The 16,015-nt window shown below is 38.1% G+C and overlaps 2 protein-coding genes across 3 annotated transcripts in view; both read left to right on the top strand.

Moving 5' to 3' along the window:
* Positions 1–678: 678 nt before the first annotated feature.
* LOC131102078 (E3 ubiquitin-protein ligase RNF115-like) lies at positions 679–7,985 on the top strand. Its single transcript, XM_078791738.1, has 9 exons — positions 679–861; positions 2,682–2,740; positions 3,839–3,896; positions 3,980–4,191; positions 5,306–5,374; positions 5,453–5,531; positions 5,744–5,837; positions 6,018–6,133; positions 7,608–7,985. The coding sequence occupies exons 1-9, from the start codon at positions 781–783 to the stop codon at positions 7,716–7,718; spliced, it is 879 nt and encodes a 292-aa protein (XP_078647864.1). The 5' UTR covers positions 679–780; the 3' UTR covers positions 7,719–7,985.
* A 4,118-nt stretch (positions 7,986–12,103) lies between these two features.
* The window catches only part of ash1l (ash1 (absent, small, or homeotic)-like (Drosophila)), a 41,577-nt gene continuing 37,665 nt past the window's right edge, over positions 12,104–16,015 (top strand). The window contains exons 1-2 of one of the 2 annotated variants that reach the window (XM_058046253.2): positions 12,104–12,256; positions 13,180–13,274. The gene's annotated coding sequence lies outside the window, so the exon portion shown is untranslated. Of the gene's footprint in view, positions 12,388–13,179; positions 13,275–16,015 lie in introns of both variants that reach the window. The other variant, XM_058046254.2, reaches the window with a different exon arrangement.

The raw sequence follows: 16,015 nt of genomic DNA, 5'->3' as shown, positions 1-16,015 counted from the left end.
CGACTCTTTTTAGAGAGCCGGTTCTTTGGCTCGACTCACTAAAAAGAGCCGTCCTTACGAAAGAGTTGTGCTAAAGTAGTGAAAGGGTAAAGGTGCTAACAAAACAAAGCGTGGATGGCCCTTCAACATCTTCCAAGAGTCTTTAACAAAGGTAAAAGTGTTGTTTATGTCTCTATTTAATTCGTCAACATGCTTTCTTCATGTTAAACTATAATAATTATTTATAAAATGCGTTTGTGTTAATGAAAATCGGGAGAAAGACGGCGTCGACAATTTTGGCTAACAGGTGCAATTTTTAGGCTAATTTTTGTTTAGTTTTTCTTGTTTATCGTGTTTAATATTGCTTGTGGACGTTGTTGCGGGGCCAATAAAAACCACCAGTGGGCCCTGTTACGGGGAACAGTCGTGGACTTCACCTCAGTTGAGTATAAATATCATTTTTAAGTTAACTTTTTAGCTAGCCATTGTGAGAAATGCGCCACTGGTTATATTAGGCTTTTGGCGACACCTGTCGGTTTTAGGGCGAAGTGCACCCATAGTGATGTGATGCAACTGTTTTTGCGTCTCAGTTTTTTTGTATTTTAACAACAATTATCACAACATACAGACAATTAGCTTAACATTTTAGCTACGTGTCCCATTAAAGTAACACATAAAACGTATGTGTCACATGATCTGACGTGTTCCCGGGCTGGTTAAATATACTGTACTACTATACTTGTAATAGACTTATAAGGGCATCCACACGTCAAGGGAGGGGGGGGGCGCCCGGACGGGAACATGGCGGAGGCCGGAGCGGCGACACTTCTGCACCGATTCTTCTGTCACTGCTGCAAGCGTGAAACACAACCCAAACTCCCGGTAAGTTATCTGAAATAGTGACAATAACCACAATGCGGGTATTTTTTTATTTTTATTCATAGTTATACTGTTTAATGTGACGTTTTTAAGCTCTGAATCTACAACTACTATCATTGGATAGTTGGACACTAGTCTGAAATATAATCTAAATAGTATTATTTGACTGGAATTAGCTTGCTATAGCTTAGATGGACATGTCATGGCCATATTTAGAAGCGACACCGTTGCCTTCTCCGGTGTCCGGTTGTTTGTACTTGCAAGACTCAAGGGGTCTGGTGTGGAACCAAAATACTGTTGAACATTGAATTGTGGTCAACACAGTGGAGGATTTCAGGATGTAGTGACGTCACAGTTGACGTCTGCTGCATGTGGCTTAGTGGTTAGCATGTTGGCCACACAGTCTGGAGATTGGGAAGATTGATGGAAGGTTTGAAAGTCCTGATTCAATCCAAAAACATGTTAGGTTAATTCTAACATGCATTCTTAAGTCTAACTTGTTACAAATGTAAGCGTCAATGGTTGTTTGTTTATATGTGCCTTATGATTGGCTTATTAAATCCTACCCCTCCATCTGGTACTTTTACAATCAGTAACTGTTACATTTGTTCACTTCCTGCTTTCCTAATATAATTTAAAAATAAGTTTTTATTTTTTATAGCATTATAACCTTTATTTTATTTTTATCCTAATATAATTTAAGCTTGTATTTTAATTTTAATTTTAATTTTAATTTTAATTTTAATTTTAATTTTAATTTTAATTTTAATTTTAATTTTAATTTTAATTTTAATTTTAATTTTAATTTTAATTTTAATTTTAATTTTTAGACCGGGAACTCTGGGCTTCCCTACTGAGACTGCTGCCCCCGCTGTTACATTTGTTCACTTCCTGCTTCCCTAATATAGTTTAATTTTTTTTGCCTGTTTTTTTATTTTATGAATATTATTATATATTTTTTAATTATATATTATATTATATAATATTATATATTTTTTATTTTTATCCTAATATAATTTCAGTTTGTTTTTTTAATTTTAATTTTTTTAGACCAGTCCTCTCGCTAGAATTGGGTAATACCAGTGTAAAGGTGACTATAGGGGTGCTATTTCATGTCCAGAGGGCTCTAATAATGTTCAAACCCATATTTAATTTTTTCAATATATTCAATTTATAATATATTATTCAGGGGATGCACGGCGCTCGAGTGGTTAGCGCGTAGACCTCACAGCTAGGTGACCAGGGTTCAATTCCACCCTCGGCCATCTCTGTGTGGAGTTTGCAACACTCAGCACTATCATGGTAGGTGTTAGCATGTTAGCATTGTAGCATTTTAGCCATTTTCATAGGTAGACACTATTATGTGGCTGCACGGCGACCTAGTGGTTAGCGCGTAGACCTCACAGCTAGGAGACCAGGGTTCAATTCCACCCCCGGCCATCTATGTGTGGAGTTTGCAACACTTAGCACTATCATGGTAGGTGTTAATATTAGCATGTTAGCATTGTATCATTTTAGCCATTTTCATAGGTAGACACTATAATGCGGCTGCATGGAGACCTAGTGGTACGCGCGCAGGCCACACAGCTAGGAGACCTGAGTTTGATTCTACCCTCGTGCATGCATGGGTTTTCTCCGGGTACTCCGGTTTCCTCCCACATTCCAAAAACATGCTAGGTTAATTAGCGACTCCAAATTGTCCATAGGTATGAATGTGAGTGTGAATGGTTGTTTGTCTATATGTGCCCTGTGATTGGCTGGTGACCAGTCCAGGGTGTACTCCGCCTCTCCCATTGGGGCATTTATGTTCTTTTCTTTTCAAGGACTTTGTCTGCCCCAGGTGCAAGTCCGACTTTATTGAGGAGGTAGCACACGACTCCAGGTACAGAACATTTTTTTGTTTCAACTTGTGCTGCAACTAAGCATTATTTTAATAACCGATTCATATGTTAATTGTTTTTTTTATTAGAACTGAGAAAATGGTAATGGTTTAATTTCATTTGAACATGCATCAGATTACAATTGAATGCATCCCATAATAAGTTCACAGTTCCACATGTCCAAAAGGAGTAGGAAGAAGCAAAGCTTATTAAATCCTACCCCTCCATCTGGTACTTTTACAATCAGTAACTGTTACATTTGTTCACTTCCTGCTTTCCATAATAAATTTTTTTGTTTTTTTTTTAATTTTGAATTTTTTCCTAATATAGTTTAAGTTTTTTTTAATTCTTTTTTAATTTTAATTTTGATCTAACATATTTTATTTTTATTTTTAGTTTTATTTTTGACCAAGGATTTTCATTGTCAAATCTGATTCATTATATTATGTCCATAGTACTTTTACAATCAGTAACTGTTACATTTGTTCACTTCCTGCTTTCCTATTTTTATTTTTGCTTTCCTAATATAATTTTTTTAAGTTTTTTAAATTTTTGTTTATTTTTACTTTTATCCTAATATAATTTAAGCTTGTTTTTTTTAATTTTAATTTTAATTTTAATTTTAATTTTAATTTTAATTTTAATTTTAATTTTAATTTTAATTTTAATTTTAATTTTAATTTTAATTTTAATTTTAATTTTAATTTTAATTTTAATTTTAATTTTAATTTTAATTTTAATTTTAATTTTAATTTTTGTAGACCAGTCCACTCGCTCAAAGTATTGGGTAATACGAGTGTAAAGGTGACTATAGGGTTGTTATTTCATGTCCAGAGGACTCCAATAATGTTCAGACCCATATTTAATTTTTTTAAATATTCAATTCATAATACATTATTCAAAAATTAAAAAAATATTCACATTCGAGAGGCTGAAATGACAGGATATTTACATATTTCAATTAAAAAAAACGGAACATTGTCGATTAATCGGGTAATCGATTAACCAACGATTATTTGTTGCGGCTGTAGTTTAAACAAAGCCAAAAAAAAGTGGAAACAAAGATCAATGTTTTTTTGAAAAGTGATATTCATAACCAGACTCCTGGACCACAGCCCACCAGAGACGAGTGAAGACTCCAACTCATTGTTCTCAGAAGTAAGCTCCTCCTGATGACATTTCAAGATGAACACTATTCCCTCCAAGGCTCGGACTCACTCTTTCTCCGGTGTTCCTCCAAGTTATGGCAGCTGCTGTTTATGGAGCGCTCCGCTCTGCTGTCGCACCCGCCGTCCTCAGAGTTGGACCCGGAGGACAGCGAGCGGTTGCTTCACGGTCAAAGCTGCCTTCCCCTCGTCTCACCGGGCAATGCCGAGGTCAGAGAACTGCAGTTGCTGTCCCAGTCTGAAGAGGAGAGGTCACCCAGACCTGAACAAAGACCTGAAGTGGAAGGGTGCGTGACATGGTAGACACTTTAACACTTTAAGGGGCCCCCTAAAAGCCAGGGCCCCAGACCAATGTTTGCCTGTTGGCACATCCCGCCTCTGACTATAGGGGTGTTATTTCAAGCCAATAGGGCTCTAATAATGTTCATTCATTCATTCATTTTCTATCGCTTATCCTCACAAGAGTCGCGGGGGTGGCTGGAGCCTATCCCAGCTGTCTTCAGGCGAGAGGCGGGGTACACCCTGGACTGGTGGCCAGCCAATCACAGGGCACATATAGACAAACAACCATTCACACTCACATTCATACCTATGGACAATTTGGAGTCATCAATTAACCTAGCATGTTTTTGGAATGTGGGAGGAAACCGGAGTAGGTGGGATTGAACCCGGGTCTCCTAGCTGTGAGGTCTGCGCGCTAACCACTAAACCGCCGTGCAGCTGATATATTGGTATATTTTTGTATATTTATTAGTTATAACTTGGGAGTGTTAAGTTGCTGTGTGATGAGTTTAGTGATCACCCACCGAGGGTGGAATTGAACCCTGGTTTTCTAGCTGTGAGGTCCGTGCGCTAACCCCCCTTACTTAGGGGCTGCACGGTGGACGAGTTTAGCGGTTAGCGCGCAGACCTCACAGCTAGGAGACCCAAGTTCAATTTCACCGTCGGCCATCTCTGTGTGGAGTTTGCATGTTCTCCCCGTGCATGCGTGGGTTTTCTCCGGGTTCTCCGGTTTCCTCCCACATTCCAAAAACATGCTAGGTTAATTAGCCACTCCAAATTGTCCATAGGTATGAATGTGAGTGTGAATGGTTGTTTGTCTATATGTGCCCTGTCATTGGCTGGCGACCAGTCCAGGGTGTACCCCGCCTCTCGCCTCTCAAAGACAGCTGGGATAGGCTCCAGCATCCCTCGTGACCCTCGTGAGGATAAGCGGTAGAAAATGAATGAATGAATGAACATTATTAGAGCCCTATTGGCTTGAAATAACACCCCTATAGTCAGAGGCGGGATGTGCCAACAGGCAAACCTGGCATTTGCATGGGGCCCCAGGCTTTTAGGGGGCCCCTGCTAGATGTACTGCAGCTAATTTTATTTACTTTCTGTTTTTGTCCGTTGCAGGATCGTGCAGCAGTTTTTGGCCGACCTGTTTATGAGCAATGGAAACCCCGCTGCAGCACCCATTGCACTGTAAGGCTTTAATTTTTTATTTTTTTTTTTCCTTGCCGTTTCACTTCACATCATTGATATTGTGTGTCGCCGTCTCAGATCCAGCATGCTGCAATTGTACTCAAACCCTGCAGATTATGCGTGGGGTCAGGGAGGTCTGGACGCAGTCATCACAGAGGTCAGACACTCTTTATGTCTTTACTGATGGCTGGATTTACTCACCAGCGGCCATCTTTATAAAGGTTGCTGTGCACAAAAGTGCATGACTTTCACCGCCAATGTTGGTATTCATAGACAAATCAGTATTCTGGTTTCCCATGCATTGGATCTAAATAGCATTAGCAGCGTGCTTGGTTGGTGTAACCCTGCTTGTTGTTGTTGTCACCCCAGTTGTTCGGACAGTTGGAGAACACGGGTCCACCCCCTGCTGAAAAGGACATGATCTCATCCCTGCCGACAGTTTGCATCTCTCAAGAGCAAAAAGGTGGCACACCTTTAATGACCCTCAATAGTTTTCCACTTCTAATGCAATATTTTAAATGTTATTGTGCGTATTTGACACTATCTGTGTTAAAAAAAAAGTAAGTGACAGCTCCTTCTTGGGGATAGTGAAGCTTTAGTGGCTCGTCATTACACAACTTTGTTTCTCTTTGCTGTGTTGCAGAGTGCAGACTGGAGTGTACAATTTGCAGGGAGGAGTATTTGTCTGGGGAATCTGTCAGGAAACTACCTTGCCTCCATTACTTCCACAGTGAATGTATAGTACCTTGGTTAGAGCTGGTAAGGAAGGCTTTTGGGTCCCTGGTTCATTCATTTATTCATTTTGTACCGCTTGTCCTCATGAGGGTCACGGGGTGGGGGGCTGGAGCCTATCCCAGCTGTCTTCAGGCGAGTGGCGGGGTAGACCCTGGACTGGTGGCCAGCCAATCACAGGGCACATATAGACAAACAACCATTCACACTCACATTCATACCTATGACAATTTGGAGTCGCTAATTAACCTAGCATGTTTTTGGAATGTGGGAGGAAACCGGAGTACCCGGAGAAAACCCACGTATGCACGGGGAGAACATGCAAACTCCACACAGAGATGGCCGAGGGTGGAATTGAACCCTAGTCTCCTAGTTGTGAGGTCTAGGCGCTAACCACTAGGTTGCAGTGCAGCCGCATAATAGTGTCTACCTATGAAAATGGCTAAAATGCTACAATGCTAACATGCTAACACCTACCATGATAGTGATAAGTGTTGCAAACTCTACACAGAGATGGCCGAGGCTGGAATTGAACCCTGGTCTCCTAGCTGTGAGGTCTACGCGCTAACCACTAGGTTGCCGTCCAGCCGCATAATAGTGTCTACCTCTGAAAATAGCTAAAATGCTACATGCTAACACCTACCATGATAGTGCTAAGTGTTGCAAACTCCACACAGAGATGGCCGAGGGTGGGATTGAACCCTGGTCTCCTGGCTGTGCTGCCCCCTTGCGAAATTAGTCTTTTAACATTTGTATTTTAGTATCAGTATAAATTAGTATTTGTATTGTTTATACACTTTTTGAGTATTAAGTTGCAGTGTGATGAATCGAGTGCTGTTAGCAAAGTGTTTGTTCTCCGTAAGACATTCAGACTCACATTCATACCTATGGACAATTTGGAGTCGCTAATTAACCTAGCATGTTTTTGGAATGTGGGAGGAAACCGGAGTACCCGGAAAAAAAAAAACACGCATACACGGGGAGAACATGCAAACTCCACACAGAGATGGCCGAGGGTGGAATTGAACCCTGGTGTCCTAGCTGTGAGGTCTGTGCGCTAACCACTCGTCCGCCGTGCAGCATCTTTACATCAGTGTTTCTAATTTGGTCAAAATTGGTCATTGTTAGAGACCTCTAGACTTGATATAACATCCCTATAGTCACCTTTAAACTCCTATTACTCAATATTGTAGACATAATAAGACTAAATAAGACATAATATAGACGTACGTTAGTGTTGGGAGAGTTTCTTCTTTGTTTCGGTTTCTGGACGCTAGCAATTCCTACAGTGGCTTATTCATCATCTCATCAATGTAACATAGTGACCAGTGCAGAATGTCGCCACCTTAAGGAATATGAACAAAATTACAGTTTTCTGCATCAAATGTGACCCATCAGTTGAGTATGATTGAGTGTTTTATCCCTTTTATATCCTTTATAATTCTAAATGTACTATGCATTTGTTCTTTGTCACAACTGACATGACTCCTCCCTCTTCCAGCACGACACCTGCCCCGTGTGCCGAAAAAGTCTGGACGGTATCGACAATAGCTTCCTCCCGCACGCATCGCAATCCCCAGAGGGTCGCTTCATCAGGACAGAGCAACAGTAGAGCTCGCCGAGCCACGGTAAATCCTTCACGGACAGAATTCTTGCCATCCCGCCACTTCATTTGCACATCATCTTTGCTCAGCAATAACGTAAACAAGACTGATTTTCTTCAATGGCTCATCCAGTCTTGAAGTGGTCGACACTAGCTGCTAGTTTTCACACTTTATGGACTTGACACATTCGGCACTTGCGACTTTTAAGATGACGGACATTGATCTGATCTCAATCAAGGTCACACTCTTCTGTTTGTGAAACCGTTATTAAAGTGTGATCGATTCTTGTCCTTTCTTCATTATTATAACAAGCTTCCATACAAAATGACACTGTTTACCTCCGCCAAGCTTCTTTAAAGGATTCATTAACATTGCAGGATATGACCATTTTTTGGTGTTTGTGCTTATAACGCTACAAAATAATATTCAGATCACTTGTTTGGGACATTTCGCCTCCATGGTAGGTGTTAGCATGCTAATGTTAGCCTGCTAATGTTACCATACTAGCATTTTTTTGCTATTTTCATGGGATAAAACATTTTTATAACACCATTATCATGTTAGGTGTTAGCATGCTAATATTAGCATAATAGCATTTTTATTCGTTTTCATGGGTAGACACTTGATATGAACACTTAACATGTTAACATTAGCATGTTAGCATACAAGCATTTTTTTGCTATTTTCATCGGATAAAACATACTGTAGGTATAAACATTTTATAACACCATTATCATGTTAGGTGTTAGCATGCTAAAGTTAGCATGTTAGCATTCTTATTATGCTAATATTAGCATAATAGCATTTTTATCTGTTTTCGTGGGTAGACGCTTGATATGAACACTTAGCACTATCATGGTAGGTGTTAACATGTTAACATTAGCAGGTTAGCATACTAGCGTTTTTGCTAAAAAAAACATTAGCATGTTAGCATACTAGCATTTTTGCTAAAAAGCATTAGCATGTTAGCATACTAGCATTTTTTGCTATTTTCATGGGATAAAACATACAGTAGGTATAAACATTTTTATAACACCATTATCATGTTAGGTGTTAGCATGCTAAAGTTAGCATGTTAGCATTCTTATTATGCTAATATTAGCATAATAGCATTTTTATCTGTTTTCGTGGGTAGACGCTTGATATGAACACTTAGCACTATCATGGTAGGTGTTAACATGTTAACATTAGCATGTTAGCATACTAGCGTTTTTGCTAAAAAAAACATTAGCATGTTAGCATACTAGCATTTTTGCTAAAAAGCATTAGCATGTTAGCATACTAGCATTTTTTGCTATTTTCATGGGATAAAACATACTGTAGGTATAAACATTTTTATAACACCATTATCATGTTAGGTGTTAGCATGCTAAAGTTAGCATGTTAGCATTCTTATTATGCTAATATTAGCACAATAGCATTTGTATCTGTTTTCGTGGGTAGACGCTTGATATGAACACTTAGCACTATCATGGTAGGTGTTAACATGTTAACATTAGCATGTTAGCATACTAGCATTTTTGCTAAAAAAAACATTAGCATGTTAGCATACTAGCATTTTTGCTAAAAAGCATTAGCATGTTAGCATACTAGCATTTTTTGCTATTTTCACGGGATAAAACATACTGTAGGTATAAACATTTTTATAACACCATTATCATGTTAGGTGTTAGCATGCTAAAGTTAGCATGTTAGCATTCTTATTATGCTAATATTAGCATAATAGCATTTTTATCTGTTTTCGTGGGTAGACGCTTGATATGAACACTTAGCACTATCATGGTAGGTGTTAACATGTTAACATTAGCATGTTAGCATACTAGCGTTTTTGCTAAAAAAAACATTAGCATGTTAGCATACTAGCATTTTTGCTAAAAAGCATTAGCATGTTAGCATACTAGTATTTTTTGCTATTTTCATGGGATAAAACATACAGTAGGTATAAACATTTTTATAACACCATTATCATGTTAGGTGTTAGCATGCTAAAGTTAGCATGTTAGCATTCTTATTATGCTAATATTAGCATAATAGCATTTTTATCTGTTTTCGTGGGTAGACGCTTGATATGAACACTTAGCACTATCATGGTAGGTGTTAACATGTTAACATTAGCATGTTAGCATACTAGCGTTTTTGCTAAAAAAAACATTAGCATGTTAGCATACTAGCATTTTTGCTAAAAAGCATTAGCATGTTAGCATACTAGTATTTTTTGCTATTTTCATGGGATAAAACATACAGTAGGTATAAACATTTTTATAACACCATTATCATGTTAGGTGTTAGCATGCTAAAGTTAGCATGTTAGCATTCTTATTATGCTAATATTAGCATAATAGCATTTTTATCTGTTTTCGTGGGTAGACGCTTGATATGAACACTTAGCACTATCATGGTAGGTGTTAACATGTTAACATTAGCATGTTAGCATACTAGCATTTTTGCTAAAAAAACATTAGCATGTTAGCATACTAGCATTTTTGCTAAAAAGCATTAGCATGTTAGCATACTAGCATTTTTTGCTATTTTCATGGGATAAAACATACAGTAGGTATAAACATTTTTATAACACCATTATCATGTTAGGTGTTAGCATGCTAAAGTTAGCATGTTAGCATTCTTATTATGCTAATATTAGCATAATAGCATTTTTATCTGTTTTCGTGGGTAGACGCTTGATATGAACACTTAGCACTATCATGGTAGGTGTTAACATGTTAACATTAGCATGTTAGCATACTAGCGTTTTTGCTAAAAAACATTAGCATGTTAGCATACTAGCATTTTTGCTAAAAAGCATTAGCATGTTAGCATACTAGCATTTTTTGCTATTTTCATGGGATAAAACATACAGTAGGTATAAACATTTTTATAACACCATTATCATGTTAGGTGTTAGCATGCTAAAGTTAGCATGTTAGCATTCTTATTATGCTAATATTAGCATAATAGCATTTTTATCTGTTTTCGTGGGTAGACGCTTGATATGAACACTTAGCACGATCATGGTAGGTGTTAACATGTTAACATTAGCATGTTAGCATACTAGCGTTTTTGCTAAAAAAAACATTAGCATGTTAGCATACTAGCATTTTTGCTAAAAAGCATTAGCATGTTAGCATACTAGCATTTTTTGCTATTTTCATGGGATAAAACATACAGTAGGTATAAACATTTTTATAACACCATTATCATGTTAGGTGTTAGCATGCTAAAGTTAGCATGTTAGCATTCTTATTATGCTAATATTAGCATAATAGCATTTTTATCTGTTTTCGTGGGTAGACGCTTGATATGAACACTTAGCACGATCATGGTAGGTGTTAACATGTTAACATTAGCATGTTAGCATACTAGCGTTTTTGCTAAAAAAAACATTAGCATGTTAGCATACTAGCATTTTTGCTAAAAAGCATTAGCATGTTAGCATACTAGCATTTTTTGCTATTTTCATGGGATAAAACATACAGTAGGTATAAACATTTTTATACTTAGCATACTTAGCATATACTTAGCACTATCATGGTAGGTTTTAACATGTTAACATTAGCATGTTAGCATACAAGCATTTTTTTGATATTTTCATGGGATAAAACATACTGTAGGTATAAACACTTTATAACACTATTATCATGGTAGGTGTTAGAATGCTAAAGGTGGTTAACATGTTAGCATTGTAGCATTTTAACCAGTTTCATTGGCAGACACGGTTATGCGGCTGTATGGCGACCTAGTGGTTAGCGCACAGGCCACACAGCTAGGAGAATCGAGTTTGATTCCACCCTCTGTCATTTCCGGCTTCCTCCCACACATAAATATGTGTTTTCGTCTGATTTAGTATTGTATGATGTGGTCATTGCAGTACCCCATGCCAAATGTTGGACACCCCTGACCAAACTCAATTTATTAAAATAATTTCCAGACATTGCTTCCAACGTAAGACGAAACCTCAGATTTGTTGAGTAAGATATTTGATGCAATGGAGGGAGGACTGGAAACACGATATTGTTTTTCTCATATAGTGTAGTTGAATGATGAATTATTCAAATGGACCCCACTTCATGAATTGACTGGCCTGTGCTGCACTTGAATGGAATAACAAGGTCAGTACTGCCAGCCTGCCTGGACAATTATGTATGGATTAGCACATTAGCATGGACACTTGACGTTTGTGACAAACACACCGCAGCCGTGAAAGCAAAATGCCACAAAATATGAAAATATGAAATGTCGACTTGGAGCTCAAGATCTCAGGGAAGCCACAGCAACCGAATAAGTGGCATTTGCCTCCTTCTTCCCTTTCCTTTCCTTTCCCCTCCTTTCCTTTCCTCCACTCTCCCCCGCCCTCACCGGCTCCACTCTCCCCCGCCCTCCCCGAGGCTGAGAATGCCCGTGCGGGACTGACACTCTAGTGACACGGGCTGAGCAGACATGGAGGCCCCACCAACGAGAGAGGCCCGTGCTGACACATCCAGGCCCAGCTAACGGCGCGTCGGAGTGCATTTTCGGAACATCTCGGAAGAAATTCAGGATATAACACCCTGTAAGGAAGATGGATATTACTACCAAAGAAGAAGGAATTAATACGGAGATCCATTTCGGTGCTCTATGTTGATTCAACGTAGCCGCCATTTTGTTGACAGTGTTTTTTTTTTTAAAACAACCTACACGGTGGTGCGTTTGTTATTTTGTACCGCTGGAATGTTACTCTTTATATATATATATATATATGAGTGTAATTATCCGTGATTTTAAATCCGCGTTTGTATTCTTGGCGACGTGTAACATTTTTTTTTCTGGTTTGGCGGACTTAGCTAGTGCATCGTTAGCCGTTGTAGCCGAGATGTAACACGAGTGCATGCGAAGGATGTGACGGGGGGATGAATATAATATACAATACTTGTCTTGTACTGTCATATTAGTACTATCAATTCAACAATTTTTAACATTACAGAAGTGGCGTACCATAGAAAGACCCATTTAAAATTAAGCCTTTGCTAGGTGAAAACAGCCCCGCTCATCCTTAAACATTAGCAGTTACCCGCTGAAAGGGCTACTTACATTGTCAATATTTGGTAAAGTAATGCATTAAACATCATTATTAATTAGTTCACGCTATATTTAGCATGTTTAGCGACGACGCCATCCTTTAAAACTGTCTGCATCGCCTCTGTTGTGATAATTAATAGCACCGTATTTGGGGAAGCTATTACACCGCTTGTTGCTAGGTGTACCGGGGATAGTTTTCCGCCACCTTCCAGATTGATTGATATCCTTGCACCATTGAACGCATCACAACCGGTAATGTTAATAGTGTCATAACAGCTGCGACACATGGCTACTGTCATGGTGCGTTCACGACATCGATAAACTCATTTCTGTCGCTTTACACATACACACACACACACACGCGTGTAACTGTCGATAACCACATCTTATATTGTTCATGTTTTGCCATTTTTTAAGCACGTGGAGTAATATGTAGCCGCCACGTTGACATAAACGGAGGAAGGACACGGAGCCAAATGATGTGAAACGCCGTTCGTGGACAACTAGAAGAGGTCAGTAACAATGTGGCGTGTCTTTCACAACTGTCAGCACGAATGCATGAGAAGCCATCCACGGCTGTCACGGGATGACTCGCAGACGTGTTTACTTTCGTTTCAGCGGCATTTTAGTATGACTAAACAAGGATGACTGTGCAGGATTTGTAATTTGCAATGATAATGGAAGGCGTTTGGATTGCACAGCCATCTTTATCAAACATGCATGCACTGTTGCCACAGTGGGATCAGCTTCCCTTTGACCCCCCCCCCACCCCTCCCCATATGTAGAGGATGTTGTCACTCTGTTGATTCCCCCCCACCCCCCCTGAAGATGCTCCAAGTTGTGGTGAGGGATCAAGTAGAAATAACGACTGGGGTTGCAGGGAAAGGTTAGCGAGCAAGGGTCCAAAGTGTGGCACGTGTTGCATTCGGAAAATAGGATTTCAGAAAGAAAATAAAAAGCAAAAATAGAGGAATCAGCAGCACAATAAAATCAATAAATATTAAAGGGGAAAAAGTTGTAATATTGTGAGGAAAAATAACGTTATTATAGAAGCATAAAGTCGAAACATTGAAAATAAGGCGTTATTGATAAAAAGGTTGTGGAAAAAGTTGAGAATAAAGTCAAAATAATATGGGAACCAAATAGTTTAAAGTGTGGCACATGTTGCATTTGGAAAATAGGATTTCAGAAACACAATTAAAAAAGAAAAAGCGAAAATGGAAGAATCAGCAGCACAATAAAACAATAAAATCAATAAATATTAAAGGGGAAAAAGTAAATTTACTATAATGTTGTAATATTGTGAGGAAAAATAACATTATTGTTGAAGCATAAAGTCCAAAAAATTTAAAATAAGGCATTATTTATAAAAAGGTTGTGGAAAAAGTAGAGCATGAAGTCAAAATAATATGGGAACAAATAATAATACATAGTTATTTATTATCATTAAATAATGATTCTATGTAAGTATAATTACTAATAGAGAATAAAGTCAAAATATTAAGTCAAAAAAATTAAAAATAAGGCATTATTTATAAAAAGGTTGTGGAAAAAAGTTGAGAATAAAGTCAAAATAATATGGGAACAAATAATAATACATTGTTATTTATTATCATTACATAATGATTCTAAGAATAATTACTAATAGAGAATAAAGTCAAAATATTAAGAGTTTTAAGAGAATAAGCTAGTGATATAAGGATAAAATACATAGTCATTTTAGTACCATAGAGTTGAAATGTTTAAAAAAAATTATCTAACAAAAAAAGTCATTCATTTTCTACTGCTTATTCTCATGAGGGTCGCGGGAGGTGCTGGAGCCTATCCCAGCTGTCTTCGGGCGAGAGGCGGGGTACACGCTGGACTGGTGGCCAGCCAATCACAGGGCACATATAGACAAACAACCATTCACACTCACATTCATACCTATGGACAATTTGGAGTCGCAAAATTAACCTAGCATGTTTTTGGAATGTGGTAGAAAACCTATGCATGCACGGGGAAAAACATGCAAACTCCACACAGAGATGGCCGAGGGTGGACTTGAACCCTGGTCTCCTAGCTGTGAGGTCTGCGCGCTAACCACTCGACCGCCGTGCAGCCCAAATCCATAAACAGTCCAAGTTAATACAGCTTTTTTTCATGTTTGCATCACATTATTATATGAATTTTTTTGTGGTGGCTCGCCACAAATGAATTTGGACCGCCACAGATAGATTTGATGCTACCTGTTTTTGTAGCACGCACCTTACAGGCTCATCAGTATAAGCTGTATATTGCATACATGTAGCTCTGGATGTTGTGTTGCGTGTTTTAGGCTGCTTGAAACGAAACCAAGACCCATCCGTCAAATAACTTCATGTTCTGTTGTTAAACGGCGTTTTAAAAACACGCAAATTACATGTGTTTATGACATGTTTGACTAGACTGGCTCGCTGCTCCTCCCCACGGAGCAAAAAAAGCATGAAAGAGACTATACTGTATACTCTGTTGGACACCAGCACTCATGCCAGTAATGTGGGAGTGGGTGAGTGGGTGGGTTACTACTGTATTGCTGGAGTCAAAGGGAAATCGGCAGGGAGTACACTGGAAAGGGGCAGGACTACGCAGGAAGTTGTTTACTATGTTTTGGCCCTGCTTTTGGCCTTTTTCCCGTCGCGGAGTTTGATGGCCTTTCTTAGTTCATGTTCACACAATTTGTTCCCTTCAGACTAGTTTCTATTTTTAATATGGTGCTAGGATGTCTGAAAGTTGTAAAAGTGAATTTTGTGTAATTTTATTTTCTATGTAGTGCCACATTACAGCAAAAGTCATTTGTGGATTACTTTATTTATTTATTTTTTACTAAGAGGAAAAAAGTTGAGAATAAAGTCAAAATAATATGGGAACAAATAATAATACATAGTTATTTATTATCATTAAATAATGATTCTAAGAATAATTCCTAATAGAGAATAAAGTCAAAATATTAAGTCAAAAAAATTGAAAATAAGGCATTCTTCATAAAAAGGTTCTGGAAAAAAAGTTGAGAATAAAGTCAAAATAATATTAAGTTGTAAAAGTGAATTTTGTGTAATTTTATTTTCTATGTAGCGCCACATTACAGCAAAAGTCGTTTGTGGATAACTTTTTTTTTTTTACTAAGAGGAAAAAAGTTGAGAATAAAGTCAAAATAATATGGGAACAAATAATAATACATAGTCATTTATTATCATTATATCATGATTCTAAGAATAATTCCTAATAGAGAATA

This window comes from Doryrhamphus excisus, linkage group LG7 (genome assembly GCF_037039965.1).
Source record: "Doryrhamphus excisus strain RoL-2023G ecotype Guam linkage group LG7, RoL_Dexc_Guam_v1.1, whole genome shotgun sequence".
In the NCBI taxonomy this organism is placed as follows: domain Eukaryota; kingdom Metazoa; phylum Chordata; class Actinopteri; order Syngnathiformes; family Syngnathidae; genus Doryrhamphus; species Doryrhamphus excisus.
This window is presented reverse-complemented; position numbering and strand designations above follow the sequence as displayed.

Coding starts and splice junctions, on each gene's coding strand:
- LOC131102078 (XM_078791738.1), top strand. CDS start 781: ATGGCGGAGGCCGGAGCGGCGACACTTCTGCACCGATTCTTCTGTCAC. Junction 4,192..5,305: donor CAAAGACCTGAAGTGGAAGG/GTGCGTGACATG, acceptor TGTCCGTTGCAG/GATCGTGCAGCAGTTTTTGG. Junction 5,532..5,743: donor TGGACGCAGTCATCACAGAG/GTCAGACACTCT, acceptor TTGTCACCCCAG/TTGTTCGGACAGTTGGAGAA.